The sequence below is a fragment of the Cinclus cinclus genome, chromosome 6 (assembly GCF_963662255.1).
Source record: "Cinclus cinclus chromosome 6, bCinCin1.1, whole genome shotgun sequence".
NCBI classification, from domain to species: Eukaryota; Metazoa; Chordata; class Aves; order Passeriformes; family Cinclidae; genus Cinclus; species Cinclus cinclus.
The window spans coordinates 40,645,382-40,664,705 of NC_085051.1; the positions used below are offsets into that span (position 1 = coordinate 40,645,382).

Consider the following 19,324-nt stretch of genomic DNA (forward strand, 5'->3'; position numbering starts at 1 on the left):
CTAGAACACTGGAGTTTTTATTTTCCTGAAATAGACCATAAGAGTCCATACAAGAGATAAACACAGAGATCAAGTCTTCAACTCTGCCTTTGTGTCTCTATGCACTCACTAGCAATGGTCCTGCATTTCTGCCATAGTTTCACTTATAAGTGCCCAATAAAGCAGGTGTAAGCCAGTGCTTTAAGAACTGCAAGTCACCCTGGGAGCACCATAACCTCCAGAAAGAAGAATAAGGGGACTTGTAAGCATTGTCCTGGGGTTTCTCTGCACATGACTCCATATCCTGTGTTCAAAAACTTAACAACACCAAGTGCATACCATATTATTTCATGCATGGAAAGGGAAAGCATTCGTTTGACCTGCGCAATATTATTTTTCCAACAAAGTATAGCTGGAACCTTAAAACCTCCATGAGATGCTCCTATTCAATTTGCCCAAAAGTCAAGGTTTTGGCTTACATAAAATGGAAAATGTACTTGTGATACAAGTCCCCCACCTGAGTTACATCACAGGACTGGCAAGATGCTTCAGGTAGTGCAGGGGCAACCACTTCATCTGCTGGTGTATGGTGCACACCTTATGGGTCTCTTATGGGCAGCTTTCATACACACATACACACACACATATATACACCTCTTCACCAACTGACCTCAGATTCAGCCAGCAATTACAATAGAAGCAGATAGCTTAAGTTCTAAGTGCCAACACCACGTGTCACAGAATTTTTTGTGGTGCTTTTGGTTGGTTGTTGTTAAACCTTTAGTGACTTCTAAAGTTCCTATTACAATGTTAACAGCAGGAGGGAGTCATCTGAAACCAGGCTGCCTTCTGGCAACCTCTTTTTGAGCCAGATAGAAAGCAAAGCTCTCAGTTCACCCTTTCCTTCCCTCTCTATAATTACCACCACTTACAAAATCAGCATAAGAGTACTTGCAGAAATTGAGATAAATGTAGTCATATAAATGCACACCTCTGCATCCATCCCTCCTCATGTACCAGTACCATGCCAGAACTATTACCTAAGGGCAAAATAATTCATACCCCCCAAGACTGCTGTTCACTTACAGAAACTCACAAATGGTAGCAAAAGCCATCCACACATCACCAGACAAATACCACACCATCTGGCAGGGCAAGAGGGGAATATGCAGTCCCTAAATGCTCATAAGGGCACAAAATACAACTCCCCCTCGCCCCCCCACCTTGTTTTTGTAGTTTATATAAGTGATCTGTAAAATATCAGTAGTATTGCTTTCTTAAGGAGGAGGGCAAGGGCTCCTGAAGGCAAATCTTTTGGGGGGGGGGGGGGGGGGACAGGAATGGAAGGGGCAAGACAAGCCCAATGCCAAAGAAGCCACCTTACGGATGTATTGGGAGATTAAACTAGGCTTACTTCTTCCCTCTCTTCAACCCTCATTACTTTCTTGCGTAGCCGATTTGCCCTCTTTCACCTTGCAGCCAGCAAAGCCTTGTCCTGAATTCTTCAGAGGTACAGCTGCCAGAAATACAAGGTGCCTCAGTTACTTTGTGGTATTTTTTTAGATTAGCAGTATTTTATTTTTCAATAAAGAAAGTAACATTTAAAATATCAAAGTCCCTCAATACAGACCGTGAAGAACAAACAATGTTTCAAGTCTCCTGCACCCTCCAGCAAAAACCTGAGGTGAGAGCGGATTTCCTGCCTTGCTTGTGAACAGAAGATTGATAATGTTTCTACCAATATTGGTTTCTGCCAATATTGGTTTTATCTCTTAGGGAAAAATTGAGCACCAAATGTCAGGTTGAACTGGGGAATTTACTCTAGGAACAGGTACAGCTTGACTGCTTTTGTACTGGCCAAGCCACTGCTAAGAAAAGCACACCTACAGGACACCAGAAGTATGCTGGGATCCAAGTGACTGCAGTCTGGCTCCAAGTTACACAGCCTTCCACTTCCTCCGAACACATGCCAAGAGACAGGAGTTGATCCTAATGGTTCTATCTACACCTAAACATGGCTGGGTCCAGAAGAAGGATGCAGCATGGCCTTCAATCTGGCACAGGAGATGGATGCTACAGGTTGGCTATTGGCCCCTGGCAGGCTCAACGCAATGGGGAGAGCACAGAGAAAAACAGGGCAAGTGACAAGACCAGCTCTTCCATCTGATGGCTCTGCTGACTCTCACATGCCTTCCATTTTCATCTCTCTTCAGGGACATCCACAGTTATAGCCTTCTGGGGTTGTCATGCCTTACAGGGTAATTATTTTGATAAGGTATTCACTGGGATGATCCTAAATATTTTTGCTAAAAATGACAAATTAGGTACCATTCTGAGACTGCTAGAAAGGAAAGAAGCCTTCCCCAAGGCCTCTAGTCTTTTGCTGCAATTCTAGAGCTACTGTGGGTAGCACTGTAGAACCCCTGGCTCCATTTCTAGCAATCCCATTCCCTGGTCCATTAGTTACAGCAAGCAGTTTCTTGTAAAAACTGTTACACCACACAAAACCTTCTGTCAGCAAGTCAGCCCTTACAGATCATTAAGTAAAAGACATTTCTAAGCAGTTAGCAGATCCAATCTAAAAGGCAAAGTAATAACTAGCCCTGAAAGTACTGAACTACTACTGAGAAATTAAAAGAACTATTGTTTTGGTGTGAACAAGTATTGGAATATACATCCCATGCTCCTTAGTAGCAATTAAACTAACCAAAAGCAGAGAGCATTGTCCCTCTCTTTTTCAGCTCCTTGAAAATCTCACACAGGGACAAACAAACATGGGAGTTGTGTTGGTTCCTGCAGCACTGCTAAACAAGGCAGTGAAACAATGATCCCTTTAAGAGATGCTAATGCCTCAATACACCTGGCAGCCCACTGCAAACACAGTTCAGGTTTGCAGAGATACAGAAAATATCAATGCAAGAAGCACTCCAACTCTCCCATCCCTGCTTTTAGTAAGGGTGTGAGGTGAGAAAAGGACTTTTAGGGCATGACAAGGAAAAGGTTTTCTTGCAAGCAGGTTGTGCAATCCAGAGTCTCAACTGCTGTATTCAGAACAGCTTTTCTTTAGGGAAAGGGAACAACACTAACTCTTTCTGAGGCTGGAGATCTCCAAGCCAAAGCTAGCCAGCAGGCAGAGATGGTCAGATGAACAAAAAGGGTTTGGTAAGCCATTTGCCATCAAGAGGACATCTTCAGAAAGAAGAGAAAGACGGCCAAGCAGCTTCAGGGCTCCATCCTTGTACAGCCTGCGACCTGACAAATAAAATGGAAAGAAACATCAGCCAGAGACTGGCATTAACTGAGATTAACTCTACACACTCACAGAGGGATGCTTGTCAATCCTTTATTGTTCTTCCCCTGATAAATAAAGACAGCCTGAACAAACACTACATGCACCTTTGAGTCTAGATATGAAAGCAGTGAGCATCCTACAATACTGCTGTTCATGGTTTCATATACTTACAGGCATAGGAAGCAAGAATATACTAAATTCACCAGGTAGTTGCTTACATGAGAAGCTCCTTTCATGGACTGTGACCTAGCAATAACTTCAGATTCTCCCTCAAGAATGAATTTATCTCTTCATTCCTACCCCCCAGGAATGCCCCCCAAACTTGATTCTGACATGACCCTAATCTTCACCAAGAGAGTGCTGGGTGCATTTACATGCAGTCTTTCCATCAACAGAGCTCATGTTTCCAGCAGCAGAGAGAAGGTACCACTGTAAAGGAACCAGAGTCACCTCCTTCCAAGAACAGCATATGGTCTCAGAGAGATCTAAAGTCCAAGCCTTGCACTCAGGACCCAGCATTGCCTCTTACCACGACCACAAGATACTAAGAAGAAAAGAATCTATTCTGTTCTAGCCTCCTCAAAAGTCTACATGAACCTAAGTGGCCTCATTTTTTTCACAGCAAAGATAAACAGTGTCTTCTCATGGTACATGAGCAAGTGTTACTTCCACCTTGTGTATTACTTCAAAGACACATCCTGTAGATCCACTAGCTTAATGAAATGCACTGCCCATCTGGCCTGCCTCAAAGTCCTCTTCCAATGTCACAGGGATAAGCTGTGCACTGCTGCACTCACCCGCCTTGTTCTCCACAGGCTCTGCTGAGTAGAAAATGTAATCAACAGTGGCTCCAAGCCCCATGGGCATCGTTGTGACCTCCGGGCGTCCCCTGTGCGGCAAGAAGTGGCTGTAGACAGATGTCAGGTTGAGGCCATGCTGGATAACACCTGAACACCTGCACACAAACAGTCACTGTTTACCAATGAAGGAAAGAGAATTATGCCTTTTCAATACTGCAGTCACAGCTGAATGTTCCCCTGCTGATGCAGCTGTCTAAACTACTCCTACTTGGTGAGCACATAAAATCTTTCAGAACTATTCACTCCACTTACACCAAAGAAAGATAGACTGTGAATTTCCTTTGTCTTCAATAAGCAGTCTTGTACACACCTCTGCTCTTCATTCTCAATCTCACCAACACAATGCTGACAAAGAGCACCCAGCAGCTGGGACAATCCTGGGTGGATCTAGCTCTCCCAGATACCCCTCCTTATCTCTTTCACTCTCACATTTACTTCAGCCTTAACATCAGCCAGATTTTCAGTGCTCAGGAAAACAAGGCTGAGTTTGAAGACTGAGGCCACTGAAGATGCACCAAGTTACCTTGGAATGAATGGCTGGGGATCAGGGTCTTTCACCATGGCAGTAGGCTTGGGCCAGTGCGCAGGGCGGTCTGCAAAGGAGCAAAGAGATTCCAGCCAGTCCTATACAGATCCCAGAACAGGCTGCTCATCCAAATCTGAGAAGCTTCTCCTGAAACCAAATGAATCTTTTTGCCCAAGAAGAGCACATACCTTCCAGTCATGAACATCTTAAAGGAAAACATCCAAAGGAAATACAAGCTGTAGCATTACCTCCACCTCATGTTTTCCTTGAAATCATAGAATCATACAGTTACAGAACAGCATGGGCTGGAAGGGACCTTAAAGATCATCTAGCTCCATCCCTCCATCCCATAGTCAAGGATGTCACCCACTATATCAAGCTGCCCAGGGCCCCAAACAACCTGGTCTTGAAAATTTTCCAGGGATGTGGCATCCACAGCTTCTCTGGGAACCTGGCCCAATGCCTTACTACCCTCTGTGTAAAGAGTTTTAGGAAGTTTAAAATCATTTCCCCTTGTCCCATCACTATATGTCTGTGTAAACAGTCACTCTCCCTCTTTATTTATAAGCCCCCTTTAAGTACTGGAAGGCCACAAAGAGGCCTCAGTGAAGCCTTCTCTTCTCCAGTCCAAACTCCCTCAGTCTGTCCTCAGAGGAGAGGCTCCATTGAGCTAGGAGAGTGACAAGTAGGAAAGTCTCCTGTTAATACCTGGTTTAGCATCTGTCACACCTTCCAAGAGGACCAGCTGTGGTGGTCGTTCACAGGCAACATCGCAAAAGCGGAACTGCAGCAGGAAGTCACGGCTGTATTCACGTCTCCCTGCAGAGAAAAGGGCAAGTTAAAAGAAGAAATAACTGCAGCAAAGTCACATCATCAGGGAACACCTACATATATTTTAGACCTTTGAGCCTCTTAGTCCTCTTTTGTTTGAGAGGCTTTTGTGCCCAAGCAGTCTGATACCATGAGAATAGAAATCACCTAATAACCTACATGTAGAACAGAATAGATGTATAAAAGTAGAAGAACAGAGCACAGCCATTGCTATCCCTCAAATGCTGCAGTCATGGTCAGCACAAAGTAAGAATGCCCTCTCTGAGACACCAAAAATTCAAGGGACTTTTAAGCAGATCAGTTAGTGTGCAACTCCAGAAAATATCTGCCAGGAAAAGTATTTCTGAAGATCAGGCTGAATACAATTATACATTCAAGATTTTAAGAAAGCTATTTTGTGTGGACTCCATTTTTTTAATCCTCTCTACTGATGCAGAGAACAGACATGATTGTAACTGTGTCTTAGGAATTATTTCTTTACAGTGGTTTGCAAATACTATCCAAAACCATACCCCAAACACCTATAGATGAAAGTTGTGTCTGCTGAACATAGTTTACAGCTGCACAAAAAAATAAGTCTGGGAATATGAAAGAAATACATAGAGTAATTTTTACTGGTAGAGGTACATTCAGCTCTTGACTAGAGAAAGAAAATGGAAGATACGAGGCTACAGCAATAGGTTCCGGAAAAGGTTGTATTTAATTAATATATGAAATAGAAGGATAGAATCTTTGCCAAGTGCCTCATGCAGCACATGCCCAAGCCACTCAGAGAGACAGCAAGGCCCACAAATTGCCCATCCTCAGCAAACTCAGGCTGTTCAGTGCATACAGGAACTCACCAAATTTCTTTGGCTGGCACAGGGTGACATACTGGCATTTGTCTGTTACACCCAATGAGCTTGGCCACAGTGGGGCCAGCAGTTTCCGTGGATACAATTGTTGGGAAAAGTCTTCCTGACCAGACACCTGCAAGAAGGCCAGACAAGGAGAGCAACCATCAGTGAGAAAGAGCAGATGTGAAAGCCATACACCATGTATATATATACACTTGCCAAGAACAAGACAGGAGAATGCCCCTGTAGAAATGCTCGAACTAAGCTATTCATAATATGGTGTAGGTATAGTAAACCTTCAGCTGCAGGGGATAGATACAATTAGCTAAAAATCACCTGACAAGATACTTTACAGGCATCTTATTGAAGTGATGATTTAGCTTGAACACCAACTAAGTATTTGATCACAGACACACAGCAAGACACAACTACAAGAGACTCTAACAAAAGTACCCACTTCAAACTTCTTTTGGAACAAATGTCCACATAAAATTTCAGTAAGTCTTCGTGGAATTGCCTTTCCCTACACTTCCAGTCACCCAGGCATAAAAACTCCATAGGAAAGGAAAAAAAGACTTTTAAATTAAGTGGTCTATTATCACAAGTCTGCCTCAAGAGAAACCAAAAGAGGAGTGATGGAAACATGCACACACTTGTCTGTTTCTTTCCTCTGCAGTGCTGGAGACATTGGGGAAGACTGCTGAATAACTTAATTCAGTATTAAGACTACTTCCTCACAAGAGAAAGAATGCAGGCATGCATTTCTCTAGCTAGACACAATAAAGAGCTATCCAATCCCAATTCTGGCTGAAAACTACCTTCCAGGCTGGCATCCCATGGTAAGAAAGTTCACCATTTCGGATGAATTTGTAGAGTGGAGAATCAGGCACAGAGTTCAGGTCTCCACACAAGATGACAGGATAGTAGCTGCCATCAGTAGTTCTTGCAATTTTGTCAATCTCTGCTAGCAGCAAGGCCACCTGGGCCAGTTTGATATCTCCTCGACGGGGATTGAACAACACATGAGTGTTGGCCACACACAAAGGACTGACTTCCTTCAGACCTAGGTCCTCTGAGAGCACAGGCTGTAGCAGCAGCACCAAGCCCACATTATCCCGGTTGAGGATGTCCAGGCCAGGCCGGAAGAATTCTATAGGGCTGAGGCTGATCAGCTGGAACCTGCTGTGCTTATAACACACTGCACATCCATCTGTCTTCGTCCCAGTTCTCCGTTTATAGAAGCATGCAAAGCCTGAAAAGAAACCATCACCTCTTAAAAGGTTTATCCAGTCACTACCTCAGGCTCAGCAACTGTATAGAATATATATATATTTCTCTGTATAGAAAAGGTTCCTACTACATTTGGGTACAGCAACATACCCAATTCTGTTCCAATAATCACCCTTTATTATTAGTCACTGGGGGTATTTTCTCTCTCCTTGTCCTTCTAGAGCCCTCTGTTTTGTTACTCTGACATCAATTGCAAAAGAAAGGATAAAGGTCTAAGCAGATAGATCAGAAGGGCTAGCAGACACAAAGCAAACAGGAAGAAGTCTCTTGAAACTGAGTACTTTGAAGATATTAAGCAGGAAGCACTGCTTGGCCAGTCCCATGAGTTGAATGTCCAGACCCACAAAAGCAGGACATACCCATCTCCTTGAATGTCGGTTCCAGTTGCTCCCAGTAATGGTTCTCTTGCACCTCCTGGAGACACAGAACCTGGAAGGAAGGCAGAGACCTCACTTGCTCCACAAGTATTTGCTAATTACCTCGTTTTGGGGAAGGAAGAAAGTGGAAAAGAGCACTCACAGACCAACCCTCTAAACAGAAATGTCATCACCACAACTCCGTCCTGCAGTTTTCAGATGAAAAGCACTAACTTCTCTGGGTCACATTAGTGCATCATTCAGTTTTCCAGTGATGAGATAAAAGATCTTTCATCCCACAAAGAGGACTCAAAGAATAGAGAAATTTGTGGAGTCCTCTTCTGTGCAGGCTTCCCCTCCTGTGCTGCCTTAGAAAACAGGTCCTTCTTCCTCTACTTCTGCTGTTTATAGAAATTAAGCCCCACTATCAAAGTATGACTAGTTTCTACAATCAAAGCAAGACAGACACCAAAAACACAGTCTGTGAAAGTCCTCAAACACTCTCAGAGCAATCAGTGTCCAGTTACCAAGCAGGCAGTATCTTCCTAGGACTTTCCCCCATCTTTTTCTTTTCTTAATACTGTTAGATCAAACAAGGAATTCAGATTCTGGTGACACCGATATAGGGAGGGCTCCATCATACTTACGTCAGGATCCCAATGCTGGATCTCCTGCAAAAGGTTTGGAAGGCGGTAGTTCCAGCTCAGGATGTCTGGATTACAGTGCACATAGAGATCAAGACCCTGCTCCACCAGGTCCTGGGCAAGGATGTTGTAAGACATGACCCGAAATTCAAAGAGAGAAGTGTTTTTTGAGACCTGCTCTAAGACACAGGGCTGGACAGAAAGATCCTCCCAGTCTCTCCATAAGATCTCTATATGCAAGAGACAAAAAGCAAAGTTACAGCCACACTGGGTATCTTGTTGATACTTTGGTTCCCCTAGGACCCGGAAATTTCTCATTCTCTAAGCTAGGACACTCTAGCCTCTGAGCAAACCCTCATCCACTCTAGTTTTCAGATGCTGTTTCTGGATATCTTTGGATAGTTGTCTGTAGGGATAACACATGACCAGAGTCAAGCATACTGAAACACCAACCCACTTTTCGGTGCTTTTTAGAGTACAAAGCCAGCATTTGAGAACAGTAAGGACCATGTATGGATATTCAGACCACAGTCTAACAGCACAGAAACCACCAGTTGTGACCAGCCCCTCCTCACCAAAACCCACTTTATAGTTTCCATTATCAGATCCTGTAAATTTCGCAGGGACAATCAATGTCTTACTGACAGCAAGCCCTGACAATAGCCTGACCACATTCACTACAAATGCCAATCCCAAATGAAACATTAGATACAAAGCCATCACTGACCATGGTAGGGCACCTCTATTGGGACAGGATAAAATGGCACTGCATCCTGAATGGGCTGGGCTGGGAGCACTGGTGGCACTGTCTCTGCATCACATTCTAAACTCCAGGCCAGCACAGCTGGGTCATCATTCAGCACTTCCACACTGACAGCAGCACAGCCAGCTGTCTGGTGATCTGTCTGTGGCACCACAGCTTCCCAAGGGGCACTGCCTGCTACAGTCACTGTTTCCTCTGCTGGTAATCTTGCCAGTTCAGCCACTGCATGATCTTGCAGTTCTGAAGAAGCCAAGGTGTTTAGCTCCGAGAGCTGCTGATCAGCACACTGGGTGACTTCTGGAGATGTATTCAGGTCACTGAGGCTGGTCATCAATAGCTCTGCACCTTCTAACCAGGCACTAGTGAGTGTAACTGATACTCTCCTTGCTGCTGGAACACTCTCAATGGCTGGCAAATTCCCTACTTCTTCCTCCAGCCACTGCTGGAGAAGGGCTTCTTGCTCTTCTGGGACTGATCTTCCTGTGGTTGCAGCAAAGACACCTTCTATCTGGGTGGACGGGCTCTTTGCCAGAAGCACATTCTTTTGACAGGTAGAGAAAGCATCTGTCATTTAAAAACAAAATCAAAATAAGAGAGCTAGAAATGCTTTCTTACTCATTCTTTTCTTATTCCAATGCATTTGCTGTAACTCTGTGCAATACAACCATTCAGTACAGCAACCCAAACAAATTACTTCTCTGAGAAAAAACAGTTACAGTCTAAATAACTTCCCCTGCCTCCTCCAGAATGCTAAGCCATAGTCCAAGTCCAGTTATACTAGTCCAAGTCATGGAAACTGCACACAATAGCAATGGCTTTATTGAATCTAGGGAATGCAATTCTAACTCATGCAGCACCACAGACAGCCAAGCTGAAAGGCCTTGTAGAAACTATCAGCTCTCAGCAACATATGTAAAGGCACAGTCTCTAAAGGTTAGCTGATCAGGGGCATGGACTAAGAAATCAAGGTCTTCTAGATTGTCACTTGGAGCAAGTTTCTTTCCAGGGACTGACTAAGAAATAGAGGTGAGTTAACAAAATAAAATATATCACAAGAAAGTGTTGCAGAAGAAAAAGCATGCTGTTACTAAGAGATGAAAAATGAAGACACAGAAGGACCAACATATGCCTTATTAGAGAGAGTATATGCACAGAAGAAGTCCTGGTAAGAATACAGATTACCTGATGACTGACACAGCAAAAAATAAAACCCCTTTAAACTGTTTTTAATGTAACATTGAATATACTAATATTTGTGTGGCAAAGCAGAAAAAGACATCTTTCACTTGCATCTATACAAGAGATGGCATTTACATTTTGCTATGAATTCCGCAGACACTCATCCCTACTGTTAACTAGAAATTTCTGTTGTTTACAAATCACTTTTTTTCTCTGCATCCCTGTCAGTCAGCCACAGCAGTGACTGTCAGGAGTCAGCAACATCCATGTATAGTTTCATTGTATCTGTTGTCTCAAAGTTTTCTGTATGTGTTAGAAAAGGAGCTTTAAGAACCATACTCCTCTCTGTCGATTTGTAATTAAGTTCATTAATGTCAGAGACACCAGCGCACCAAGGTAATGTTTGCATACACCACTGGCTGGGCGCCTACAAGAGCCTGTTAATACACAGCAGGAGCTGAATTTGAGAGGAGTAAGCTCGTCCAGTAGTTGCTACAGGCCCGGGGACAGGTTCAGCCTGGAGGGTGGCTTTACATGAGCTCAGTGAGCAGGGACTGTGAAGTAGCAGCAGTATCTAGGGAAAGTAAGTGAAATAGAGATGCACGCATAAGTCCATCCACGAAGTCACCCGCAGGTCCTTGGGGATTCACAGATCTCTGGGCAGCCTATCTGCAAGGATCTCCCCAAGCTGGGAGAGCAGGCTGGGGGCAGGAGCTAGAGCCTCTGCGCAAAGCGCAGTCTGCCTCTGCAGCACAACAGCCGGCAGCTGCTCCCTCCAAACACGCAGCTCCCCGCGCTACCCGCGCCCAGCGGCCCCAGCCCGGCACAGCAGCCCCAGGCCCCACCTGCCCAGGGCCAGGGCCTCGAGGAGCTCCGGGGCAGCCGGCCGACCCCGGCCGCCGGGCCGCACCCCCTCAGGCCGGGGCGGGGGACGGCGAGGGACATCCCCACCAGTCCGGGCCACCCCCGCCAGCTCCCCTGCCCGCACCGCCGCCCGCCCGGGGCCGGGTTACCTCGGACGGCCTGGAGGAGCCGCGCCGCCGGCAGCAGCACATAGCAGAGCACGGTGCCGATCATGCCGCCCGGCCCGGCCTCCACCGCCCCCAGCCCGGCCCCGCCGCCGCGCCGGCCCCGCCTCAGCTACGGCCTCACGGCGCGGGCTCGCCGGAGTCCGGCGTACCCAGACACTCACCGCGTCGAGCTCCCGGGGCCCGCAGCCGGCTCGGACCTGACCCTCCCTGAGCGCCGCTCCAGGGCCGCCCGCTCCCGGGAGGCCGCGGCTCTTGGTGGGACGGCCTCGGCCGGGGTGGGGCCCTGCCTGCCCGCCTGCCCGCCTCGGTGTAGGGCCGGAGCGCGGCCGGGATGCAGGGCCGGCGGAGGGGCCCAGCAGCCGTGCTGTGACCCTGGGCTGAGTTGCCTTATGGCCCCGCCACCCTTAAATTTGTAGATGAAAACAAAAATGTTCACCCACTGTTCTCCAGAAATATAATCAGGACTATATATATATATATGTTTTTTGGTTTTTTTGGTTTTTTGTTTGTTTTTTGTTTTGGTTTGGTTTGGTTTTGTTTTATTGGGTTTTTATGCCTCGTGGGAAGCCACCATTTGCTCCAAATGTTACACAGGCTTTTCGATCACCACGGATAATAGCCAAGGTTTTGCAAAGCACAAGCTCTATACGGCAGTAGCGATGGGGTGGGGGAGACAGTGGAGCAGGATCGTGCACTCGCTCGGTGCTGCTGAGAGGTTATCAGAGGTTTCCAAAATCAGTCCTCACCTGGCTGTGAGTACTCTGGCATTTGCAAGTTGAGATCCATCACATGCTGAAAACAGTTGCATATGAAAAGTGAAGTCCTGATTGAAGTCCAGAATTTCAATGTGTGCTTCATTCCACAATCAAATGTTTCAACATCCAAAGGCAAACAGATTGAGCTGAGCACACTACAGCCTTTTTTACACCAAATACACATTTCTAAAGTGCAATCTCAGTAGCCTTCTTCCAAACTCTTAACACGGTTACCTGCAATGATGTCAAGATTCATGTTATCCCTGCCTTTTGCACTGATGAGTTCTGTGAAACTGTCCTCTTCATGGTGACCAGCTGCCATCTCATGGGTCATAACTAAATTAGACTTGGTCATGTGTAGAAAATCATGCTGTGAAAAGCCAGTGTCCACAAAAGAGACAGAGGAATGCTGCAACTTTATTCATGAAAAGGGATAGACTCTACTAGGCCATACCCCTGTGGGGTCTCTCTCAAATTTTTGGAGGACACAGCCTCCTTTTATCCTAAACTCCTGGCCACACGATGCCCTCTTCCTTCCCCCATTAGCTGAGGTATTAGGATGGTACAGATTTCCCGAGCTACCTACTATACATTGCCCTAAAGTTTAGAATCTCAAATAATCTGGATTCTGCAAAAAATGCAGCTTGATATTCATGAAGACATTAAGACCCATTTCTCCTAAAATCCCCACAGCCATTCTTCCAGAACCTAATTGGTTCTTTCACATAGAGTTTTTTATGAAGACATTAAGACCCATTTCTCCCATCAGCAATTAGAATAATGAGGGTCCACAGCTAGGATCTGAGATTATGATATAATGTATATAAATAATAATCCTACTATTCCTTTTCAAACCCACATTTATAAAACACCACAGAAGCAGGGACTTGTCTCAAATCCCACAGATGTCTCTGGCAAAACACTGGACTCCCATCTTCTGTTGCACTAACCAGTCCATCATTGGTTTCTAGTCAGAGAAGGGAGGATGCTCTCCAGAGGAAGGATCTGCCACATTAAGAGCTCATGACTGGGTTATTTAAAACCAGCCTGTTCCTTAAAAGGAAAAATCTAAGACAAGTTCTGCAGACCCAACCCACATCAGAATAATCTGCCTCAAATCAGAGAAGAATGTTAGCTGATGCTACAAACAAGCAAGCAACTGTGGCCAATAGCCACAGTTGTTTGACCTACACTAGAAAAATATTTACAAACTCTGGCAATAAAATCAAAGCTGACAGTGGTCATCCACTTGAGGGTCAAGCCTTCCACTGGGTTTTGTGGTATTTTGTTCTTTATCCACATATAATAATCCTTCCACAGTCTCTAATGACTGGACTATTTGAGAGGTCTATGTAGAACTTAAGGGAATAAAGCCACTAAAATTATCCTATTCTTAGGGAAATGGGAATATTTCTGAGTGTATGAATTAATTTTGCTCAACCTTTATCAGAAAACCTCTTCTGTTACAGTTTTGGTTTTGGCACCTTATGAAAAGTTAGAAAGTCATCAGTAAAGAGATGTAAAATAATAAGCGCTGAAGCACTTTTGGCACCAACAGTGAGTGAGTACTTGATTCAAGACCCCATTAAGTGCTGACATGTTTACAAGCCACAGTTTATTACTGAACATACTGGGAATTTGGCAGTAAGGAAGTCTGAACTGTTCCAGACTAAAAAGGTGGATACATTCCTATCTTCATCTCATTTAACACTGTAACTGCCACAGTCTGACTTTATCATGAAATTGTACAAACTGGAATATGAACTTAAAGGAGAGAAGAACACTTAGCAGCAGCCTGGCATGACTCTTTGATACTATTGAGGGAGGAAGGGGGAAGGTCCACAGCAAAACCATAGCTATTCTCAGTTATTGTGAGCTGACTGGATTCCAGAACAATGGGGTTTCTGGGCACTGAATGTCACCCTTAGGAGTCCAAAGGTGGAGGTGAGGTCACATAAGCATGGTGCGGCAGCACAGGTTAACCACAGGCTCTGCAGGGTTTTCTCACAACACCGGGACAGCCCCTGCAAGCAAGACATAGGATTCTCCTGTTTATAAACAGCATAAATCAAGAACCCAGGTCTTACAAGTGGCACCATTCCTCCTGGAGAGAAAATGTTTTGACTCCAAGCTGCTGCACTTTTAGTGTGTAAATGTGAAAAACATACAGGACGTGGCTGTGAACTCTTCAGTTACAGAAAAGGAAAAGCAAATGAACCTGCAACTCGCTGGTGGTAACACAGAGAATGAATCTGAGAAGGATGCAGATGCAGGGTTTACTTACAGGAAAACTCACTCCAGAAATTGTCAGAAATTACCAAAGAAAAATCAGCAGCAGCTAAGAGGGACTGTGGTGATCAGCTGGGAAAGTTTCTTTCCCCAGGCCAGGCAGCAGTGAGAAGAAGGGTGGCAAGCAGGCATCCAGGGTACCAGCAGCCAGAATGGGAGTTGCCATCTGGGAGCAGCTCGGAAAAAACAAAATGCATCATTACAGGACTTGGCAGTACCAGCTTCCAGGACACTCCACCCAGATGCCCCTAATGCCCATAAGAGATGTCAGAGCTCAGCATTTTTGGAGACCAGACCCTTTTTGAGCTCTTCATTGCCCAGAAGGACAGGCAGGGCATGGGAGCAGGGTTTTGTGAACCTGCTGCTCTCAGACTCTGCTTGTACACAGGAGAGTCAGGTGCCACGGCTGCTCACAGTTCTTTGACCTGACTTCCGAGCTCAGCATAACAGTTCCTCTCAAAGTTCTAAATCTCCTTTGGCCTGTCACTTAGTCATTACAAGGTAATTACTTATTTTCCTTTGTTGTCATATATGCTATTATTTGTTAAATGTAAGGCATGGACATATGTGGGACAACTCCTCTAGGCTTGTTCTTCTATATTTAAATAGTGTATAATGCAATTTATGAAGTGCCAAAATCACTTCTGAATCTAACTCAGAAGGCTCGATCCATACACTGGGGGACTGACTAATGTACTGGGCACATGACTTGTCTCATGACTTCTTTACATGGGATTTAAGCCTATTTTTACCCTTCCCTTTGTCTTTCTCACACTAGAGTAATGTAAGTAAATCCATCATTTGACAAATAAAATCTGGCAGAAGGAAAGTGTCTTAATAAAGGAGCTGCAGCTAGCTGCAGAGCTGGTTGAAGTGGATGGTGATGTGGATGCCAGCTGGCCAGTCTGTTCCCCACACAGATCTGAATGAACAGCTAAACTGCTCCACATTCCACATCAATGCTTGGTGACACCCAGCAAGGGTACAAAATTACAGGTTAATAGCCTGGAGCTCTAAAGGGAAATAGAGAGTAAGGGAAGGCAATAAAAGCAGTGACAGGGAAGGAAAAGGAAGATCTAGACTAGGAAAAAAATGTATTATGCTATTAGCCAGAAATTATTTTGGCAAAATAACACTTCATAATTTGTTTATGCATTTAGTCCCCTTAAAAAGGAATATTCCAAATTTTCTTTCCCTATAACTATAAAATAAATTATGAATTGTGGGCAAGAGAAGCTGTATCGCTTCCAGTGATACACTCAGTCCAAATATATGGTAGCATTAAAATGTTTTTTTCTTCTGCCGTACAGAAAGAGTATACTGCAAAGCATTCCCAGAGTCTGATCACAAAGTCAGCTCCTGTGCCTGAGGAATTGTCAGTCAGCTCAAGAGAGGTAGGAGCAGTGAACCTCTTGGTTCACTGGAGACAAAGATCTACTGAAATTGATGACTCTAGGGCTTTATTTGTGTTAGGAAACCTACACATTCATTACTGTCTGGCTAACATTTCTCATAATGCTCGTCTTGCATTATTCCCTTAGTATCTTGGGCACTAAGAAGACAGTAAAACAAATAAATTATTTGGACTCGTCCTTCTTATACTCCCTTCTTTTCTTCCAAAACATGTCTAATAAGCATCTAGACACATCAGGAGCTGAAGCCATTGACAATTTGCTTTTGGATAATTTGTCCTACCTCGATGTTTTTCAGTTCTTGGGGGGCTGTATGTGCACAAACACTGATGGCAGTAGAAGTGAAGTAATACGTGTTTCATTCCAGTCTCTCACCTTGAAAATATTACTCAGACTATGAGCAAAATCAATCTCTCAGCAACGTCTCTGACAGGAACCCAGATTAACAATCTGGGAAAATCTAGACTTCAGGTGATTAAATATTTGACCTGCCCAATTTCCAGCATCTCTGAAAACCCATCCCTCAAGAGGAACTTAGTTAATTTCTGGAGCATCTCAAACATCTTTGGGTAATTCCAACTCCATGAAGCAAAGTAGACTAGTGACTAACTTCCCTATCGGGTCCGGTCAAGATGGAGTTAATTTTCCCCATAGCAGCCCTCACCTGCTACCATAATGGCCACAAGCATGTGCTGTGAGCATCCAGTGTTCCTTGAACATTTCAATAATACAATGTCTTCTGTTTCATTAACACCTTCCTTCTCCTGATTCAGTATTTCCACTGATATGTTATCTCTTTCTAATAGAAGTCCATATCTTTAAAATGTGGAACAATTAAAACTGAAGTGAGAGCAAGGCAATGTGCTCCTGCCTTGAAAAAGCCCACAGGCAACACAGAGATCAGTACTAAAACTTTTGACCTTCTGGCCCAGAAAAATGCCTCTCCAAAGTTCCAGGTTTTACATCTCTTCTCTCCTTCCAGCTCACTTGAGGCAGGAGCAGCAGAAATTACTGCAGAATCTGTTTCTTTCTGTTTTGTTTCCAAAAGGAATATTTTTAAGTCAGCTAAATTCACCATCTGCCTCCATACAACCTTCCATACATGGAAAATTTGGATGAGAAATTCTCTCTGAGAATGCAAAGCAAGTGTTGGCAACAAGTCCTGTGCCTCCCAGTGTCACAGCAGACACAGATGAATTCACACATACCCTGCTCTAAGTAGAACTTACACCATGAGGTGTGTGATGCATGTGAATTGGCACATGTACAGCTGGGCACAGCTATCATATGATGCTGAATTCCTCTCCTCTGCTAATCAAACATAAGTAGAATGAGTCTTGATATTTTAGATGTGGCAAGGAGAATCTGGCCATTTTTCATAGTCAGAAAAACAGGCAGTGTCTATTAATATAAGAAATTCTCCCTCTCTCTACCTTTCTCCTTCACAATGTAAATGATTTGCTAAGAATTTATTCAAGCACAGGATAAACTGTCATTGCCACAACAGAGCAATGCCACAGCACTACTTAAATAGAGGGGTATTACCAAGCCCTGGCAAAAGAAAGCCAAAACTGTATTCTAGTAAGACAGGGGTCAATAATCCCTGAAAGGGCAAAAAAAAAATAACCAGCTAAGATTCTTCCAGAGGTGAGAACTGAGAGGTAACACACCTTCTCAATCCAAGATCAGACTCTAGGAATTCAGTTCAGAAAAGTCATCTTGCATACGAGCTGCATTCTCAGCTAGATCTAACATCACCATCCTGAGAGCCTGCAAATGACATTATGGTGGTTGAGAAGCATCTTTAAAGCTGTCAATGTAGGCCTCTCTCTGGACACCCCTGTCTTTGTAAATCACTGCAACCACACCAGTCTTTGAGCTTGCTGTTTCAGATTATGTAAATAAAAGTGTCTGTGTACCTTGCTTTTAACCTTGAGGTAGGCTTGAGGTAAAGTCACGAGCTCACCCAGAGGCATTCCTCTCTCTTTGTAGCCACTCAGATTGTCTTAGGAGCTGCAAGTACAAAGGACCTAAACAAGAGCATGTCTTCTGCTGGCCAACATTAACAAAGAAGCTTTTCTTTCTAATCATGATAATGGGGACTGCACATGAGGTCCAAAGTGGGGGAGAGATGATGTTCATGCACTAAGAGAGGCACACAGTAGTGCCAACCCTGTAACACCAGATAGCCTGACCTTGTAGCAGGGAGATAACCAGCCTGAGCTTTGATCTGCTGGGCTGCCAAGAGGAGTCAAGCAAATGGGAAATGTCCCAAGGTGCACAACCCCATCCAGAGGGGTTGTACTACTAGCAAGTACACATTTAAATGTAGCCCATTGTCTCAGCCTCTCCGCATCACATGACTGAATATGATCCACATCACATCCTTCCGTAAGTCAGATGTAAAGGACTTGATATATGGAATTTCACAGTGGGAGGCAGAGAGAAACTGAGAGGGTAACTCCACTTGACTTGGAAGTCTTGCAAACTTTTGTGGGACAAAGACAAGATATGAGATAACAGACAAACCCATTGAAAAGGAGCACAGTTTTTCCATGGGCCTGCTGAAGAATGGGAAGAAAGGGTCATCCTTGAGGTTACATCATGCCTTCTGCTAGACATGACTTCCTTATTCTCACCATGTCTGGATCTATGTCTCTTCTTTTACAGGCGGCCAGTAATCCCCTGACCACAGAAGATGCCACTGCACTAGTCACAACCATCAGGAAGAACAGATCTCTTTCCAAATTCAAGACTCCAGCACCATACGCTATTCATTTTTAGGAGGTGAGTGGATCACAGAACTGCCCCTTTCCAAGACTGTTCTACCACTTGCTGTTTGTTTCATTTATGCACAGTCATTAATAAAAAAAGGCTAGTATTTGATAACTCTTCCAGGTGCCATACAGAATCTGGCTTTGGTCTAGCTCTGGAGAAGTGCTTGTAGTTTCACCACATTTCATTCTAACAGCAGAACTAGAACAAGGAGTGAATTACCACAGGGTAGCCTAAGATGCTAGATACTGTGAAGTACTTTGATACTCCATCAGTATGTCCGAGGAATAGAAGATGGATACTTCAAGGCATTGAAAGCAAGGCATTTCTACTAAAAAATGGAAATAAAACATTAAAAAGCTAGTAGGAAGGAAAAGGAAACCAAAGAGACCAAATCTTAGTATACTCTGTAGCAAGGTGGGAGCATGACACATATTCTTGCAACTTCATGTGCTGCCTCTATTGCTTCTAAAATAGGAGACTGAGAAACACTCCCTTGAGTGAGG

The 19,324-nt window shown here is 44.4% G+C and overlaps 1 protein-coding gene across 2 annotated transcripts; it reads right to left on the bottom strand.

The window, feature by feature from the left end:
- Window positions 1-1,371: 1,371 nt before the first annotated feature.
- Window positions 1,372-12,575, bottom strand: ANGEL1 (angel homolog 1). Of its 2 annotated transcripts, none has more exons than XM_062495207.1 (10): window positions 11,570-12,575; window positions 9,342-9,941; window positions 8,618-8,844; window positions 7,974-8,043; window positions 7,143-7,576; window positions 6,331-6,457; window positions 5,366-5,476; window positions 4,655-4,724; window positions 4,069-4,226; window positions 1,372-3,231 (listed from the first exon to the last, which is right to left on the bottom strand). In XM_062495207.1, exons 1-10 carry the CDS (start codon window positions 11,631-11,633, stop codon window positions 3,062-3,064), a joined length of 2,031 nt encoding a protein of 676 aa, XP_062351191.1. In that variant the 5' UTR covers window positions 11,634-12,575; the 3' UTR covers window positions 1,372-3,061. The 2 variants fall into 2 exon arrangements, with proteins under 2 accessions (XP_062351191.1, XP_062351192.1); XM_062495208.1 differs by having other exon boundaries at window positions 11,749-11,937.
- Between the last annotated feature and the right edge of the window lie 6,749 nt (window positions 12,576-19,324).

Bases quoted from the DNA above. Each gene is read 5' to 3' on its own strand.
- ANGEL1 (XM_062495207.1), bottom strand. From the start codon at position 11,633: ATGATCGGCACCGTGCTCTGCTATGTGCTGCTGCCGGCGGCGCGGCTC. The intron at 9,942-11,569 runs GTAACCCGGCCC...TTTAAATGACAG, and splicing joins GCTCCTCCAGGCCGTCCGAG to ATGCTTTCTCTACCTGTCAA. The intron at 4,725-5,365 runs GTATTAACAGGA...GCTCCTTTGCAG, and splicing joins TGTGACAGATGCTAAACCAG to ACCGCCCTGCGCACTGGCCC.